This window comes from Scyliorhinus torazame, chromosome 3 (genome assembly GCF_047496885.1).
Source record: "Scyliorhinus torazame isolate Kashiwa2021f chromosome 3, sScyTor2.1, whole genome shotgun sequence".
NCBI lineage: Eukaryota > Metazoa > Chordata > Chondrichthyes > Carcharhiniformes > Scyliorhinidae > Scyliorhinus > Scyliorhinus torazame.
The window spans coordinates 166,517,360-166,537,107 of record NC_092709.1 but is presented as its reverse complement, the minus strand read 5'-3'; the positions used below and the strand labels follow the sequence as shown (position 1 = coordinate 166,537,107).

The 19,748-nt window shown below is 44.2% G+C and overlaps 1 protein-coding gene across 1 annotated transcript in view; it reads left to right on the top strand.

Moving 5' to 3' along the window:
• sepsecs (Sep (O-phosphoserine) tRNA:Sec (selenocysteine) tRNA synthase) overlaps nt 1-13,922 on the top strand; it is a 127,630-nt gene extending 113,708 nt beyond the window's left edge. The window contains exons 10-12 of the mRNA XM_072496508.1: nt 7,382-7,475; nt 12,679-12,769; nt 13,114-13,922. Of these exons, the coding sequence (XP_072352609.1) occupies nt 7,382-7,475; nt 12,679-12,769; nt 13,114-13,393 (465 nt within the window). The 3' untranslated portion in view covers nt 13,394-13,922. The remainder of the gene's footprint in view (nt 1-7,381; nt 7,476-12,678; nt 12,770-13,113) is intronic.
• Nucleotides 13,923-19,748: the final 5,826 nt, after the last annotated feature.

The following is a 19,748-nucleotide window of genomic DNA, read 5'->3' as shown; positions in this document are numbered from 1 at the left end:
GTCAGAGATACAGGAAAGCTTAGAATAATATCCAAGTAACTTGTGACTGTGCAAGGCATGAAGCCAACTAATTAACTCCATGCTCTAGGGTAATATATATCTTTCCATATTGGACAATTATATTCATCTGTGTGAACATATATCCTGAACTCATTTAAACGATGATTTTACCTATCAATGATAAATGTGGTGAGTTTGTTTTCACTCTTTGGCCGGAACCTTGTGAAGGCAATGGGGGTCTCAGCCATTGGCTGGAGAGCCAGCAACAGCCCCACATTGCCCTTTTAATTGTAAGGGCTGCCACATCGTGCACCAAACAGGCACTTGATAAGACAACAACAGCAGCAGCAAAGGTAGTGGAATGGCTCTTAGCAGGAACCCCACTTCCCAACGCCAAGTCCTTTGATCAGGCACTGAGTGCCTTTCAACAAGGGCCACCACCAATGGAAGGTCGTCCACGAGCCTTCCTACCATAGACTTAATCAAGGTGGAGGCAGGAAGACAATGGGGTCCCAACCGCCATTTGCTTTATTAAATTCTCTGACTTCCAACTTGCTACAAGGGAGGGCACAAGATTCCACCCTTTGTTTTCATCCATGAATTCTAATTGAATGACAATTCTATTTTTTATTAAGTAGCTGTTGAGTTTTGAGCTGTTGTTTCATGTGCAGTGTCATATTACGGAGACAAAAGCAAGCTTGCTGTTTTGATCCATATACCAACCTGGGTACTGTTTTTATACATCAAAAGCACTACTTGCAGGCACATGGGAGTAGACCATCTGTGTGGAATAATTCCAGCTTTGATGTCATGACGTTTCATTTGAGTGATGTAATGAAAGAGGAATATTCCTGCATTCTCATTTGTAATGTCACTGCCTAGCTGCCTCTTTTCTGGTGTTTTTCTAAATTCATTTACAAGATGTGTAGCTGGTTAGGCCAGCATTTTTTGCCCATCCCTAGTTGCCCTTCAGAAGATGGTGGTGAGTTGCCTTCTTGAACCACTGCAGTCCTTGGGGTGTACGTACACCCATTGTGCTGTTAGGGAGGGCAATCCAGGATTATGCCCCAGCAACAGGTAAAGAACGGTGATATATTTCCATGTCAGGGTGCTGAGTGACTAGGAGGGAAACCTCCAGGTGGTGGGGTTTCCAGGTATCATTGTGGAGTCTTTCGCAAACATCCTCACTTCTGACCTTATGATGGAAGGAAGGTCATTGATGAAACAGCTGAAGATGGTTGGGCCTAGGACACTACCCTGAGGAATTCCTGCAGTGATGTCCTGGAGTTGAGATGATTGACCTCCAACCACCGCAACCACCTTCCTTTGTACCAGTTGTGATTCCAACCAGCGGAGAGTTTCCCCCTGATTCTCATTGACTCCAGTTTAGCTGGGTCTCCTTGATGCCATACCCTGTCAAATGCTGCCTTGATGTAAAGGACAGTCACTCTCACCTCACCTCTGGCATTCAACTATAGACACAGGAATGGGATGGAGACACTGCAACTGACACCAAGTGTACAAATATCAATCTTTATATTATTTTTAGGATTTTGTGACCATTTAATAGAATTCTCTCCTTAATGAATGGTGAAACTGGAAAATGTCAAATATAATAATATTCTTTATTATTGTCACAAATATGTTTACATTAACACTGCAATGAAGTTACTTTGAAAATCGCCTAGTCGCCACACCCCGGTGCCTGTTCGGGTACAGAGGGAGAATTCAGAATGTCAAATTCACCTAACAGCACGTCTTTCGGGACTTGTGGATATTACGCAGCATCTGACATTTTATATTAAATATAACTGACAGATGGACCAAAGATCCAGTGGGACCAATAGTGACGATTACAAACTTAATACTGGTTGGAAAATACACTTCCATGTTGTATCTCTGGAACTGTACTGCACTTGGCTCAATGTATTAATTCGGTGATGGGAGCTAGGTGACAGTGCAGTTGCCATTGTGATCAGTGCTATGGAGCAGATACACTGCAAAGGAATCCATTTATCCTGTGTCAAGGCATTATATCTGCTTCACTAAATGTATGGAAGTGGAAAACCTATTGGTGTGGTAGGAGTAAGTACCATCTCATTCCTTATACAGCTGCTAAAAAACATTTATTCTTCATTTTCCTGACTTGCTGGTGATTTATTACCAACATCTCAAATTCTTTTCCAAAACCTGGACACACAAATACTTTGGGCTACGCTTTAGCAAACTTTCAAAACTTAAGGAACTAGAAGTGCTGCTAGCTGGAAAATACCAAACATGGGGCATCATTCTCCGACCCCCCGCTGGGTCGGAGAATGGCCGTTGGCCGCCGTGAAGGCCGCCGTGAATCCCGCCCCCGCCCCTGCCGAAGTCTCCGGTACCAGAGATTGGGCGGGGGCGGGAATCGCGCCGCGCCGGTTGGCGGGACCCCCCGCTCAATTCTCCAGCCCGGATGGGCCGAAGTCCCGCCCAGAAATTGCCTGTCCTGCCGGCGTAAATCAAAGCTGGTATTTACCGGCGGGACCAGGCGGCGTGGGCGGGCTCCGGGCTCCTGGGGGGGGGCGCGGGGCGATCTGACCCCGGGGGTGCCCCCATGGTGGCCTGGCCCGCGATCGGAGCCCACCGATCCGCGGGCGTGCCTGTGCCGTGGGGGCACTCTTTTCCTTCCGCCTCCGCAACGGCCTCCACCATGGCGGAGGCGGAAGAGACTCCCTCCACTGCGCATGCACAGGAAACTGTCGGCGGCCGCTGACGCTCCCGCGCATGCGCCGCAATTCCGCGCCAGCTGGCGGGGCAACAAACGCCATTTCCGCCAGCTGGCGGGGCGGAAATCCCTCCGGCGCCGGCCTAGCCCCTCAATGTTGGGACTCGGCCCCCAAAGATGCGGAGCATTCCGCACCTTTGGGCCGGCGCGATGCCCGTCTGATTGGCGCCGTTTTTGGCGCCAGTCGGCGGACATCGCGCCGTTGGGGGAGAATTTCGCCCATGATTTTTCAGCATCAAATGAGCTAGAAATTACATTTCGATGGGCTTCTGTTTCTGTAAATTGAAGACATCATTAGGTTTTAACCAAACTTGCGCAAAGTGATCGCCTTGCATCAGGAACTGGCTGGGAAGTTTTCCACAGGTTTATGTTTATAGTTCCAATATATATTCTTTTATATTCACATTCACAGTTTCTCCATAAAGTAGGTTAGGAATCTTTCCTCACAATTCCTTTGGAAAGTTAACTCAGAAAACCTTTTGTTTTGCACAAGATGCTGAAATTGGCAATTCTAAATGGCAATTAACTTGTATCACAGAACACAGGTTCTAAAATACAGCAAGACAGTGCATCATGGTGGATTTGTAAGATAAATCCAATGATATTTTCACATCTATGTATTATTTCTCTCATCCTGTTTTGCTTCTTTTCTGCATTCTTATTGAACAGTAGGAGATTTTTTTTTGTTGGCCTTGCATTTTAGATTAATTTGTATTCAGGAAAGACGGTGTCCATAATAAACAATCTTCTTTCTCCTATTTAAACTAGATCAATTCAGTTTGGCTGGTGGAGGGATCCTATTAAGATAAAATGGCACAATTAGATTAATTTTCTAAGTCTCATTAAATGTTCATTAACAACGTCATTTACACAGATGTCCTGTAGTCAGAAAGTCACCATTCTTTATTTAGAATTCATGAAGATTTAATAGTGTGGAAACAATAAACTATTGCAATGAAATGCATATCTATTAAAAAAAATAATTACTGGTTACGGAGTTACAGAGAGGAACATGCATGGCTGGAAATATACCGCGGAAGATTTATGAATCCTAAAAATGATTGATTAAGATATGTTTTTATGGGCTTGGGAGTAAATCTATTCCTAGAAATGATTCCAGCTAGGGAAATAGAACATTCAGTGTCTGGATGGTACCTTAAATGAGGTTATTAACAGTCTGTGAATTTGAGAATGTGACATTTTCAGTGGCATGACTAATTTTGATATAAAAATTACTAAAACAGCATACATGTTGGTTTTTATAGTGCATGTAAGACAGTTAGTAGAGGATGGGTTTGTAATTGTCTAGATTTAAACTAAATGGATAATTTAATTTGTTGGTCACACATGTAAATTACAAAACTAGTTTGTGCAAACCTGTACAATGTGTTCCCACTTCGGACAAACAATTAGGGGGGAAAAATACCCTCTACACTATGTTTGCAATTTTGCACACTTAGTTTTGGAAGTGCTAACTAAATATATTTGGTGGTGTGCCTCTTCAGTTGCTGCATTATGGTAAACAAGCTTAGGCAAGTGGTATGGCTACTAATAATTGTAATAATACTCAAAATTGCACTTTGAAATATGTGGTGCAAGAGTCGTTAGGGCATTTGTTCCAGTTGAATGAAGCTAACGTTTGACTTTGGCAAAATTCTACATTCTGCAAAAAAGAATGACTGAGTGTAAGCAATGAGCAACTTTTCCAGAATTGAACCTGTTTTTTCATTTTCATAGCTGGCTAATATGAATCCTGTACTTGGACTATATTTACACAGGTGTTGATTATGTACGCAAAATTTGATTGTTTTGTGATGCACTGTAGTTTAGAGTATAGCGTCTGGGAAGCCTGACATAAGGACAATGTGTCTTTGGAGTTGCATTGTCACCAAGATCCATACATATAAAATAAGGTTATCTGGGTAATATGAATCGGCAAGTGAAAATGTGCATTAAGAGAATAAGCATCTTTCAACAAGTTAATGATGTATAAATGCTATCCTGTTGTAAAATCATGGTATATTACAATAAAAGGAACATGGCTTTTGGCCCAACAAGTATAATGGTGGATGAAAGAAAAGGGGATGAAATTGTCTGGGGAAAAGGGTAAATGTTAATAGGGGGCAGATGTGCCAAGTGGAATGTTTTCTTATAACTTCCTTATATTTATATGGCATTGTTATAAGCAATATATTCAGATTTATAAATGAGGTGAGCACAAAAGAAGATGGTTGGGGTTGTTGGAGGTCAGTTATCTCTGTCCTGGGATATCACTGCAGGAGTTCCTCAGGGTAATGTTCTAGGCCCAACCACCTTCAGCTGCTAAAGACCTTCCTTCCAACATAAGGTCAGATGTGGGGATGTTCGCTGATGATTGTGGGGATGTTCGTTGATGCACAATATTCAGCACCATTCATGACTGCTCAGACACTGAAGCAGTCTACATGCAAATGCAGCAGGACCTAGATAAAATCCAGGCTTGGGCTGACAAGTGGCAAGTAACATTCACGCCATACAAGTACCAAGCAATGACCATCTTCAATAAGAGAGAATTAAACGATTGCTCCTTGACATTCAATGGCATTGCCATCACTAAATCCCCTACTATCACCACCCTGGGGGTTACCATTTACCAGAAACTAAACTGAACTAGCCATATAAATACTGTAACTCACCGCCTGACTCTCCAAAGCCATCACCTACAAGGCTCAAGTCAGGAGTGCAATGGATTACTCTCCACTTGCCTGCCTGAGTGCAGCTCCAACAACACTCAAGAAACTTGACACCATCCAGGACTTAGTAGCCCGCTTGATTGGCACACTTCCAAAAACACTCACTCCCTCCAACACTCACGCACACTAACAGTAGTGACGTACCATTTACAAGATGCACTGCAGGAACTCACCAAAGCTCCTTAGGCAGCACATTCCAAACCCATGACCACTACCATCTAGAAGGACACAAGCAGCAGATACATGGGAACCCCCTCACCTGCACGATCCCCTCCAAGTCACTCACCACCCTGAATTGGAAACATATTGCTGTTCTTTCACTATCACTGGGTCAAAATCCTGGAACTCCCTCCCTAAAAGCATAGTGGGTGTAGCTACACCACTTAGACTGCAGCAGTTCAAGAAGACAGCTCACCAGCACCTTTTCAAGGGCAATTAGGGATGGGCACACATGCTGGCCTAACAAACATAGCCCATATCCCATAAAAATGATTTTTTAAAAAAGGACTTTGTCTAGAAATTAGACAATTCAGTAAGCTATGGATAAACAGACTATCAAAGGCCCAGTTCCAATTATTTTACTGTTGGCGTTTTTAGATGCGAATATTGATGCATCCGGTTAAACAAGCAGCTCTTAAGTTTTCGTTCTATAGCAATAAGTGTCAGTATGTACAAGTTGGAAAAATCAATAAGGATACATATTTTACCGCACAATTTTGTTCAGTTTTTTCTGCTATATGTTATGCTTACTAAAATAGTTGCTAGTATGTAAACAGTTAGCAAAATGGCTAATGCTGTTTTTTGTTATCAAGACCAAATTGTAATTTTCAGTATTTCTGTGCATACAATTCTAAGCTTCATGATATTTGTGTTGTGCTGTTTACTGTTGCCTAGTTTTGGTGAAGTGATGTTATGAGTAACTCTCAACAATTGTAAGAAATCCCACTCTTTGCTTGTTCCCCAGGTTTTAGACAGTGGCTTGAGTATGTCTCAAATTGCATTACAGCCAAATAATTATTTTGTTTTTGGGCTGTAGCCACATTTGTTTTTTAAAAATAAATTTAGAGTACCCAATTTCTTCTTTCCAATTAAGGGACAATTTAGCATGACCTATCCACCTACCCTGCACATCTTTGGGTTGTGAGGGTGAGCCCCACGCAGACACAGGGAGAATTTGCAAACTCCACACGGACAGTGATCCGGGGCCGGGATCAAACCCAGGTCCTCGGTGTGGTGAGGCAGCAGTGCTAACTGCTGCGCTACCTTGCCGCCCCATAGCCATTTTTGTAATGCAGGGAAATATAGCCCCAATTTACACAGAGCAAGATCATAATCAGCGGTGGTATGAATTACTAGATTATTTGTTTTTGGTGGTGCTGGTTGAAGGGTCAATGTTGGCAAGCACACTAAGAGAAACATCCCTGCTCTTCAAAATAGTGCGTTGGCATTTTTACATTCACTTTGGAGTTGGCATTGAGCACGGTCTGTATTATCAAGCTGGAAAAATGAAAAGAATACGAACTAAGGAAGAAACTGTACACCGTATGAGTGATTGGAAGGTAATGTAGAAGAAAAATGTTCAACAGGGGCAGCACGGTGGCACAGTGGGTTAGCCCTGCAGCCTCACGGCGCCGAGGTCCCAGGTTCGATCCCGGCCCCAGGTCACTGTCTGTGTGGAGTTTGCACATTCTCCCCGTGTTTGCGCGGGTTTCGCCCCCACAACCCAAAAGATGTGCAGGGTAGGTGGATTGGCCATGCTAAATTGTCCCTTAATTGGAAAAAATGAATTGGGTACTCTAAATTTATTTTTTTTTAAAGAAAAATGTTCAACAGTCATTACCATAAATCAGTTTGTTTTACTCGATGTAATTTTGTATTATTACAGGAAATGTTCACTTACCTTTCCACTGAAGTGAAGAAATTGTCTGAGGCTCATGGTGAAAGGCTTCTGGAGACCCCTCACAACCCTGTATCTTTAGGTAGATCTGATTTTATTTATTTTTTAACAAATGGTAATCGTTTGTGTGTACTTTCATCCATTTCATCTGTTAATTCGTTTATTTTTAACATTTAAAAAAATAAAATCTTTGTGTAATTTAGGTTAAGCAAATTTAATGTAACAGCTCAGGAAGTTTTATTTTGCATGATTTTGATTCAAATTAACAGGTATTTTAAGTTTAGGAGCTTTGATTTTAAGAGGCATTAAGCCTTTGGGAAGCCAAGCAATCTTGCAGACAAATCACTTGGCAGAAATTGGAGAAAGTTACATTTTTAAATTATTATGCATTTACAAATATACAAATTATTATTTTATTGTGTCAGTGTTATACAAAGTATCTATTACTATTGAGGGAGTGACGAGCAGAATTTTAAGAAACGCTTTTAGCACCAGAACGAAAGAAAAATAATGTGAATGTTAGGAATCTGAAATAAAAACACAGAAATGTTGGTGAACATTGAACAGATCAAGCAGCATCTGTGGAGAGATGGAGAGAGTTTTAACATTTCAGGTCAATAATGTTTCAGCAGAACCCTCCTCCTCAGGCAGTGCCTCAGCATCAAGGCTGACTTGCTTCCATTCCATTTGATGGGTTTTGAAATGGTTGATAACTCTAATGTGCAGTCTGCAGACACTACCACCTGTCAGGCAGGTGCTGCTGGGAAGCGTGGCTAGATGGGTTGTATGGAGGTTTATGCACCCGCTCTTGATGCCTCGACTTCACCTCTGCAGGTTCCCAACAAAGTCTCTTGATATGTTCAGTGCCTTCCCGAATGTGCTTTCTCCTTTTAATTTGGTCACAAGCCTGGAAGTCCCAAATGTCGGTGAGCATGTTTGGCTTCTTCAGGGATGATTTGAGGACATCCCTAAAGTGTTTCTGCTGTTCTTCTGGGAGTCTCCTGCTGTGACTGAGTTCAGAGTAGAGCAATGTCTTTAGGAGACTTGTGTCAAGCATGCAAATGGTATGTCCTGTGCAGCAGACCTGGTTTTGAGTGGTTAGCATCTCGATGCTGGGTAAGTTGTCATGGGAGAGGAATTGCTGTTAGATCGCCTTTCTTGTCATCAGATTTAGAGGATCTTATGAAGGCACTGGTGATAGTAATTCTCCAGTGCTTTCAGGTGACTGCTGTAGGTTGTTACAGTCATAGAGATTTACAGCATTGAAACAGGCCTTTGCCCATGCTGCCCAGTTTTTACCACTAAGCTAGTCCCAATTGCCCGCATTTGGCCCATATCCCTCTATACCCATCTTTCCCATATAACTGTCTCAAAGTTTCCGAAGCACATAGGAGCACAGTGATCACTGCTGCCTGCTAAACTACGACCTTAGTTAAACCTGAGACAAAGCAGAACAAGTCTGATCTGAATTCCTTTCAGCATTTCCTGTTTTTCATTTAGCACTAGAGGTCACTATAACACAGCAGTTAGCATTTTCTCACAGTTTACTTGCAGCCTTGATTATATTTAAAAAAAGGACTTGCTTTTGTACATTGCTTTTCTCAACCATCAGGCTGGCTAAAAATCTAGTCCCAAGAGTCTGGTTCAGGACATACTTTATTCTGTCATTGACCTTCGTTCATATATTCGTTGTGAGACTTACGAGATAATTGCAATCCAGTTGAAAGATTTGAGTAACAGTTATGAATGTTGCTGGAACCTTGAGATTACATCTGTACCTTGAATTATTGAACCATTATCAGTGATAAAATACAATTAGTGAACTTGTTTTAAATCTTGGGTGTTCTTCGCATGAAGCTGTCGCCCAGTTATTCAACACAAAGACTTAAATTCCTGCTTCTGAAGGTTAAAGTGGTGCTATCCTAAAGCAGGAAAATACTATTACTGAGCTAAAAATATATTGCATCACGTGACTGGATCTGCAGTTTTTTTAACAGTATGTTGCATGAAAATTTGATTATTGAACCCATTTCTTCCTTGTTGAATTTAACAAGAAATTGAGAGCAACACCACAGAGAGTTGCCTTTTTCACTGGCTCTTGCCCTTATTTTTTTAAGAAACTGAGTTCCCCGCTCCAAAAATTGATCACTAAACTTGTTGTTTTGAAGAGTTTTGATGCCACCATCCAAGTCAACCATGCCCATATTTGGTGAAGACGTTGCCACAGTGTAGCTGCGGGTAGAAAATATTCTCAATTTTTGAACATTAGCTAAGATGTGGTATAATCAGAATTAACATGAAGAACAAAGTATATTTGTCTATTCCCCACTTATTTATTTTTTATAAATTTAGACTGCCCAATTATTTTTTCTAATTAAGGGGCAATTTATCATGGCCAATCCACTTAACCTGCACATCTTTGGGTTGTGGGGGTGAAACCCACACAGACATGGGGAGAATGTGCAAACTCCATACAGACATTGACCCGGGGTCGGGATTTAACCCAGATCCTCAGCGCCGTAGGCAGCAGTGCTAACCACTGTGCCACCGTGCCGCCTCGTCTATTCCCCACTCATGATGCTGACTATAACTCACTTGTTTTGTTTTTCAGTTTTCGTATGTAATTGGCACCTGACCATACTTTGCCAGACATCCTTGCATTTCAATCTGTTACTAGGAGTATTGTCATGTGGATGATGCTGGTCTAATGTTCCTTTTTGTAATAGAGACACTTGAGATGCTTTGCAGCTGCTAGTCCTTCATTGATTTTTATTATTTCAAGTATTCATATCTGGAAAGTGATTTAATTTAAAAAAAATTCCAAACAGCAGTAATAAAGCAAAAGCTCCATCTATGCTGTTTTCACTTTAGATTGTGTAAACATTATCCCAAAGTAATTATAATTTTATGACAGCAAAATACCCGTTTAATTGCCATATAAACATTCATTGTAGCATGATATTACAGTACATAGCTTTGGTATTTATAACTTAGCCATGATTAGTTTTCTCAATTTAATTTAATGACAAATTTGATTAACCCTCTTGAATACTGAGTGGCATTTGTTATTCTTAACTGGTGTGCTTGGAGTATGCCGACCAGCTTTAAAGTTGGACGGTTATGAGAGATACATGCTGACAACACTAAGAATGGAATTAAATGCAGGTTGCCAAAGCACATTTGGTCAGGGAGCATTTAATCATGTGGGAGTGTGGCAAGGTTAAGACCTGCCATCTTTCCATCTCTGCCCCAATTTAATTCTGGGATGGGCTAGCTTGTTAGCCTTTCCTCACTGCTGCCAATTGAGGCTCTTAAGTGGGCAATTAATGCGTACGTAAGGCCCTCATCCAGGTGACACTGGTATTCAGTCACTCGCAGACTGGACACTTGTTATGCAGAAAGCCCAAAAAGCAAATCCTATTGGGGTTGCTTGTGTTTGTTTTGAAGGGGGTGGGGTGGGAGGTGTGGAAGACTGGAGAAAGAGGGAGTCCCTCATTGCTTGATTAGCGACTTGACATTTGGAGGGAGAGTTCTGCTGAAAGCCAACCCCCCCCCCATTCTTTCAAACTACCTCCCCTTTCTGTGAATTGGAACCCATGACCCTCATCTTGCCAACACTCTCCGGTAGACTGGATTCATTGGAAACCCTGGACCTAGCACGGGTGCAATATGGCAGCAGCCACTGCCTCTCTGGTATGGCTGCCGGGAAATGCATATCTCCCAGCCACTGACTGGCAAGCAGTTCTTGGGGGCAGGATTTATACCCCAGGGCCCTTGATCCTTGGAAGACCCTCCACTGCCAGTTATGTGCTTGATTAGTTCGGCTTCTGGGACTGTTGCCAGCTCTTAAGCCAGCCAGTGAGACTCCCATTGCCTATATTAAATACTGCTCAAAGCCTTTTTTTAATATAAAGTGTCCAGTTCCTAATTAAGGGGCAATTTTGGCTTGGCCAATCCAACTAACCTGCACATCTTTGGGTTGTGGGGGTGAGACCCACGCAGGCACGGAGAGAATGTGCAAACTCCACATGGACAGTGACCTGGGGCCGGGATGGAAACCAGGTTCCTCAGTGCCGTGAGGTAGCAGTGCTAACCACTGTGCCACCAAATACTGCTGTAAGCTACATGACTATCTACGAACCTCAAGCAAATATGGGGAAGGTAGACACTGCACACACATAGCAGAGACATATTTAATGTTAGTCCAGAGGTGACTCCAAAGACATTTGCCTACAAAACAACAGTCTACTTTACTATTTGAATCATTGTGCAAAACACTTTCAATGAGAGAAACCACTATATAAACACAAAAGTTACAGTGAAGGGGCTTTAAGATAAAAATTTAGAAGAATGACTTCATGCTGCTGGCAGTAATGTGCAGATGGTGTGTGACACCTTTACAAAGTTCTGATGAAAGATCATGACCTGAAAGTTGTCTCTGTTTCTCTTTCCATCGATGCTGCCAGAATCTGCTGTTCATTTCTAACATTTTTTGTCTTTATTTGTATTATACCTGGCTCTTCCTAGCACAACACCCAATGAGGATTCCTGGGCTGTTTGTGAGCAGAGTCAAGGATCTTTTTATGGACAGTTTTTGCCTTCTAAGGCCTGACTGAAGAGGTGGCACATACTCCACTCATTTGGATCAGAAATTTGCAAATTTGGCTCATCGACTCACATGGGAAATAGTTTGCACGTTTAAGCAGCCTCCCATCTAATTCAGATCTAAAGTCAGCGCACCCATGTACAGGTCAACTTGAAAATTGCATCAGGTGGCCCTTGTGCATCATTGAGGCAGCCAGAGTGCCTCCCCACACATATCTTCATTCACTTATTGTTCAGGCGGGGAATAGGCAACCAGTAGTTAAAAAGCATTGGTGTGCATATTATTGCTGGTTCACTAATTTTCATTTTGTTAACTTATTCAGAAGATTTCCTAATCTCTTTACCAGGCAAATTCCTTGAGCCAAGCTGCTGTTTCTTGTCGCAATGTAAACAGCAGGTCCACGGGAGTGATCCTCATCTTCACTTATTATTTGATTTCACCAGTTGTTTGGAGGAAGTTGTGTTATTTTCATTCGGTTCCTCCCAGAGGCTGTGATTGAAAGTTTGATGTGTGCAGTATATAGTTTAAGCCCATTCTATTCTTTTGTTGCCGTCTCCCTCATTATAGCAATTTTCAAAAAACTGATATGTTTTGATTTGGAACACAAATTGTCTGCTTTATGTGAAGCTCATACGATGCAACCACCTCATATTGTGCCTTGCTTTTCCACTTATTTCAGCAATGTCCTTGAAAAGATTTCATGAGCACAGTGATAAGGCTGTCACTCAGCTTGGATCTATGCTTTTCACCAGACTGGTATCTGGAGCCAGGTGAGTTGCGAAGTAATTGGCACCCTTAATGCACTTATTGATTGACTTGTGCTTTGTTTTCCTTTTCGTATGAGAATGATAAATATCTGTAGTGGGTATGTGAGCTGCATACACTGAGACTGGTCATTTTAAACATCCTCTCCTTGCCTATACGCCGAAGGCTTTTAAAAAAAAAAACTTATTCCACCTTGTTTTCTTTGTATTTGCTATATCATTTAAATTTTGAGTTGAATTACTAATGCTTTTGGAGTCAGTCTGCAGTGCAGTTTCGTTTTCAATCAAACAGAACATGTATGCAAATACTGCTTGGACCTGATCCACATTGTTTCTTTTTCTTGTCTCAGAGTTGTTCCTGTCTGCTCAGAACAAATGATAAATGGATACACTTTCCATGGATTTATGTCTCACACGAATAACTATCCGTGTCCTTATCTGAATGCTGCCTCAGCCATTGGAATAAAAAAACAAGATGTGGACTTTTTTATTAAAAAACTGGACAAATGTCTCAAGACCTTACTGAAAGAGAAAGGAATTGCAGGAGCAGAAATGGAAATTGAGGCAGAAATGTCGGCAAAATCTGAAGATTATGAGCAGAATTGCCAGAAAGTGTCCAAAATAGACTAAATGTCATCAATAACCATGTTTGATACCCCTTAAATTGGGCAAACCGTACTTGCTCAATTCAGAGGTAAATTTGCAGAAGTACATGACAGAAATATTTTGAAAACTTTCATTATTCCCATTTTATTTCTTTTAGTTTTCTTCTTCTTTGGTAAGGATGATTGTTGATCATCTGGAGACCCTTTTCAGTGAATGATGTGATGATTCTGAGGCGCTAATGCTTACCTGATTATTTTCTGAGAAAGACAAAAGCAATAATTTGATCATCATCTACAGTTAAGAATCTGCTGCAAATGGGATACATAAGCCTATACTTCTTTTATATGCAGATAAAGTTTAGATTGGGTTTATTGGAAATAAAAATAAAAATGTGGCTTGGGAAAATATTTTGAATTTGCTCTTGCATTGCGAGATTGTCTTATGACTGTTCTGTCCTGTCCGAAGCATTTTTGATGGAATGGATTCCATTTGACATTGCACTGTTTTCTTTGTTAATTATAAGCTGTCACAATAAATGTATGTCAAACTAAAACTTATGAATATGAATAACATTTGTACCACGGTGGATGGGAATTACCTATTTTCTTCTTTTAAGACGAAGGTTGGATGTCATCTGTTGCCTTACATCTGAGGGTTTACTTGGTATCCCAGCATTACCGTAAGAAAGCAATTTTGTCCTTCGCACTAGGCAGTTCAGGCCTCTGCCCTTCAGATGCAGATAAGTCACAGAAAACTAGCATGCAGGTACAGCAGATAATAAAGAAAGTGAATTGAATGTTGGCATTTATAGCTAAAGGAATAGAGTACAAAGGTAAGGAAACATTGTTGAAACTATACAAGGCATTGGTGAGACCACACCTGCAGTATTGTGCACAGTTTTGGTCCCCTTATTTGAGGAAAGATGTAGTGGCAATGGAGGCAGTTCAGAGGAGGTTCACTCAATTGATTCCAGAGGTGAGGGGGTTTGTAGAATGAAGAGAGATTGGACAGTTTAGGCCTATACACTCTAGAGTTTAGAAGAACAAGGGGAGATCAAATTGAGATATACAAGATGATAAAAGATATGGATACAGTAAACGTGGAGCGGATGCTTCCTCTTGTGGGGCATTCTAGAACGAGAGGTCTTAGTCATGGAATAAGAGGTAGCAAATTTAAAACGTTGAGGAGAAACTACTGGCCGAATTCTCCGAACCCCCGCCGGGTCGGAGAATCGGCGCCACGCGAATCGTGCCCCGACGCCAGAACGCAATTCTCCGGAGTGTGGAGAATCGGCTCCGGCGTAGTAGGCGCGGCACCAGTCGGGGTATGCGCCGACTCTCCGGCTCGGGAAGGCACGCCGATTCTCCGGCCCGGAGGGGCCGAGCGGCCGTCAACAAAAAGCGGGAACTCGGTGCTGAAGGGTCCCGGGCGGCCTGTGGGAGGGGGGGTTCCGGGCCCGGGGAGAGCCTCCGTAGTGGCCTGGCCCGCGATCGGGGCCCACCGATCGGCAGGCCGGCCTCTCTGTCCTCCATGGCCTCCTTTCCTCCGCGCCGGCTCTAGCCCTGTGCCATTTGGCCACAAGGAAGAAGGCCACTGCGCATACACTAGTTGGCGCTGGCCCAACTGCGCATGTGCGGACCCTGCGGCGCGAGGTTCAGGCCGGGATCGGCAGCTGCACCGGCGTAGGCCGCTCCAATGCCGTCCTAGCCCCCTGTGGGCCGCAGAAAGGGGTCCCGGAATGGGACCCGACGCCGGAGTAAAACACTCCCGCCCTACTTCTCTCAAAGGATTGTGAATCTGTGGAATTTGCTACCCCAGAGTGCGGTGGATGCTGGGGCAGTGAGTAAATTTAAGGAGGAGTTGGACAGATTTTTAATTGGTAATCGTTTGAAGGGTTATGGAGAACAGGCAGGCCAGTGGAGTTAAGACCATGATGAGATCAGCCATGATCGAATGGCAGAGCAGACTCGATGGGCAAAATGGCTTAATTCTGCTCCTATCTCTTATGATATACTTGTCAAATCAAATCCACTGTAGAGTACATGTAAAAAAGCCAGATATAGGGCTCTATTTACCCCCCCACGCCAGGTGGGAGAATCGCCGGGGCGCCGCGCGAATCGCACCACGCCGCCCCGACCCCCGCACGCGATTCTCCCACCCCCCCGGAAACCAGCGGCGCGCGATTCGCACCGGGCCACTCGGGGAACCGGCGAGCGGCGATTCTCCAGCTGTATGGGCCGAGCGGCCGGTACGACACGAAAGGTTCCCGCCGGCGCCGTCCACCCCTGGTCGCTGCCGGCGGGATCTCTGCGGGAACGCTGGGGGGGTGGGGGGAGAGTGGGGCTCTTTCACCGGGGGGGCCTCTGATGAGGTCTGGCCTGCGATCGGGCCCCACCAATTGGCGGGCCGGCCTCCTTCCGCGCGCGGCCCCAGAACACCGGCTCCATGTTGGTGAGGGGCCGGCGTGCGCAAGATGTTCCACGCGTATGCGTAGGATGGCGCAGCCCAACTGTGCATGCGCAGGATTGGGCTGCCCCAACTGCGCATGCGCGGGTTGGCGCAGCGGAACGCTGGAGCGGCGTGAACCGCTCCAGCACCGTGCTGGCCCCCTATGGGGGCCAGAATAGGCCACGTCCGGGCCCTGTTTGCGCCGTCGTGAAACGCGACGGCGTTCACGACGCGCGAACACTTGGCCTCAATATCGGAGAATCGCTCCCATAATTTCACTTGAGACCCTTAGCAGGCAATACTGACAGAGTTAACACCGACATTTTTTTTTCATAGAATTTACAGTGCAGTATGTTATCATTTCCCAACTGGATTACAGACCAAAGACTTGAGCCTATTTCGGGTCAAATGCACACAGGCTATGTTGCTGATTTTATCCTACAGCATAGAATCTCGACAGTGCAGAAGGAGGCCATTCGGGCCATCAGGTTTGCACCGACCCTCTCAAAGAGCACCTCACCCAGGCTCACTCCCTCGCCCTATCCCCATAACTCCACCTAACCTTTGGACGCTCCAGGGGTCAATTTATCATGGCCAATCCACCGAACCTGCACACCGTTGGACTGTGGGAGGAAATTGGAGCATCTAGAGGAAACCTACACAGGGAGAACATACAAACTCCACACAGTCCACTTTGGTCGGACCGGCTCCCAGGTGCTGTGAGGCAGCAGTGCTAACAAAACTATACACCTTTTGTAGTTTAAAAACAAAGGCTTATAGTATTTTTTCAAAATTGTAATTGCATTCCAGGTAGTCTGATAAGCTCTTTACAGTTGGGACAAGAAAATAAATGATGGAACCAGTTAAGCAGGTGGTGACTCCATTTATTGCATACATGTTCAAAACCCCAAAGGAAAAATAACACGCTAACTAATAAAGCACTTGAGTGAGATTGTAGGAGTAAAGCCTCTATTATAATTGAAGCTGTGCTCAGGCCTATGACTTCATTGCACTGGACCATTTGAAACGTGTGTATGTTAGAAGAACATATACATTGTAATCTGAAAAGGGATAGCCAAGAAATCTAGAGTAAAATGAAAAGCTTAAATGAGAACTTACCTGTTCAATGTTTGATCTTGAGAATGTGAGATCCTGTTTGTGCATGCACAGCCGGTCTTAAAAGTGAGAACAGAGTTTCTGATCTCCATCAGTGACAACTATTGAAATTCCCTTTTGTGTTTAGCAGAGTGGCACATGTAATCAATCATGAGATGTATGCGTTATGTAGCTGAATACAATTCCTAGTCAACTTCAAATTGTATGAAAAAGTAATGGGAGGGGATGGAGGCCCCCATTATCTCTCACTCCACCTAGCTCATAAAATGAAGATTAAACAGCGACCATCCTTCCATTTTATTTCGGAACAGTGTTCATTCGAATAATGAGATTCCCAAAAATTGGGGCTCGCAATGCCAAGTCGATGAAAAACAGATCGAGCCACATTCAGGGTTTCTGTCACATTTTTAATGCAAACCATGGACTGTTGCACATTTAGGAACAACTGAGGAAATGATGTCAAAGGCTATGCTTCAGCTGTTTATGTTATAAATACAAGTAAATGTAGAAAAGAAAAACATAACCCTCAAGCATTCTCCCTCTCCAGAGCATGAAGTTGTTTCCAATTCAAAAACCAAAAAACAGTTCAATTCTTTAATTCAGAAACACCACTACTTTTACAGGCACGTCTCTTAATTGAAATTGCACTAGTATGCTTTCTAGTCCTGCAAAAGTGTCATTACAAATGTATTTGGATTGTCTTTGATTGTGTTGTAGAATGTTTAATACAATATTTTTGCTCCTCCATCCTATGTTTCAAAATGTCCACTACTGGAATCACAGCTAAATTAGCTTCAGATGCGGTTGCAGCTCTTGTAGAATGGGGTGTGAGCACATTGGCATCGATTCCAGCTTTGGTCATGATGTGACATATCAATCTCGTTACAGTGCCTGTGGTCAATCTTGTGAGGACCACACAACAAAAGGTATTTTTCACTGTTCAGAAGATGTTCAGTTAAAAACAAATGTTCTCGCAAATTTTCGTAGATGTATAAACATGGATGGGATAGATATGCTCCCAGCAGAAGTTTGCAATAAATTTTCAAAAGATCATTCACCTGAAAAACGGGCATAGGAGTCTTTTGCACATTGTTTGTGTCCGGCAGATAGATGTATGCCTGTTGAAGTTGTGCAGACAGCAAAGCAATTAACATAACATGTTTTCATTGACAATTCTTGAAGAGTAAGTGATGTGCATGTGAAAGCTCTTGGAGGCATTCTGGCACAGGCTTCACATCCCACCTGGCCTTATATCTTGTCACCGTTGGTTTGAGGTTATACACACTTCTCAGAAAATGAGTGATCAGTGGATGAGCCCAAAGTGTGTCCCTCTGGCTGTACAACAATGGAAGACAAAGCTGACTTTGCTGTCTTTGCGGCACTGTAGCCCAGCCTGTGAAATAATGGAAGTTAAAAATTCCAAAACAACTTCCACAGATGCTTGCAGTGAATCAATTTTTTGCCTATTGCAAAAACCCATCCATCGTTTGATGTAAATAGTGTACTGCTTCCAAGTCAATGGCTACCAGGCAGATAGAATGATGTCGACAGTTTCCACTGAAAGTCCTTCATCTTGTAGGCTTTTACTGATAACCTGCAGGATATAAGGTTAAGATACTTGTAAAGCGTGTAGCAAATTGTTAAAGTAGACTGAGAAATTAAATGCTTCATTATCGGGAGTATATCCGTGAATCCCGCCCCCGCCGGTTGCCGAATTCTCTGGCACCGGATATTCGGCGGGGGCGGGAATCGCGCCGCGCCGGTTGGCGGGGCCCCCCCGGCAATTCTCCGGCCCGTGATGGGCCGAAGTCCCGCCGCTGTCAACCCACGCCAGCCGGCGTGGATTGAACCACCTTTGGGACGGCGGGACAAGGCCCCACGGTGGCCTGGCCCGGGATCGGGGCCCACCGATCCACGGGCGAACCTGTGCCGTGGGGGCACTCTTTTCCTTCCGCCTTCACCATGGTCTCCACTATGGCGGAGGCGGAAGAGACCCCCTCCACTGCGCATGCGCGGGGATGCCGTGAGCGGCCGCTGACGCTCCCGCGCATGCGCCGCCCGGCAAAGTCAGTTTCGCGCCAGCTGGCGGGGCACCAAAGGCCTTTCCCGCCAGCTGGCGGGGCGGAAATCAGTCCGGTGCGGGCCTAGCCCCTCAAGGTGAGGGCTCGGCCCCTCAAGATGTGGAGACTTCCGCACCTTTGGCGCGGTGCGATGCCGGACTGATTTGCGCCGTTTTTGGCGCTGGTCGGCGGACATCGCGCCAATACCGTAGAATCCTGCCCCAGAGCTTTGTTGGCCATGTTGCTACTCTCATGAAACCATCAGCTTCTGCCCGTTTCAATTTTCTGTAAGCATTTGCTTATCAGATGAAAAGGAGAAAATGCATAGAAAAAAACAGCTTTGCCCTTTGATTGAAAAGATATCTGCTGTCACGGTGCTGGAGTTTAGAAACATGGTTCTCTACGTGTGTATATAAACATAATGCTTAAAGATTACGGATGGAGGCTGCTTCGTGAGCAGATGGAGGTTGCTTCATACAGGGGCACCAGTTTGGCAGCCCTGGTTACAGCGCCTCTGCTGCTCCAGCCGGCGCGGTACTCCACCAGCCCTATAGTGGTGACGGCTCTTCGGATCTGGGGCCAGTGGAGTAGACGCATAAGGGAAGTGAGAGCATCAGTGTGGACCCCAATCTGCAGCAATCACCGATATGCCCTGGGGAACATGGACGGTGGATATCGACTGTGGCGGAGGGCGGAGATTGCGAGGGTTGGTGATCTGTTCTTGGAAGGGAGCTTCCCGAGCATGAGGGCGTTGG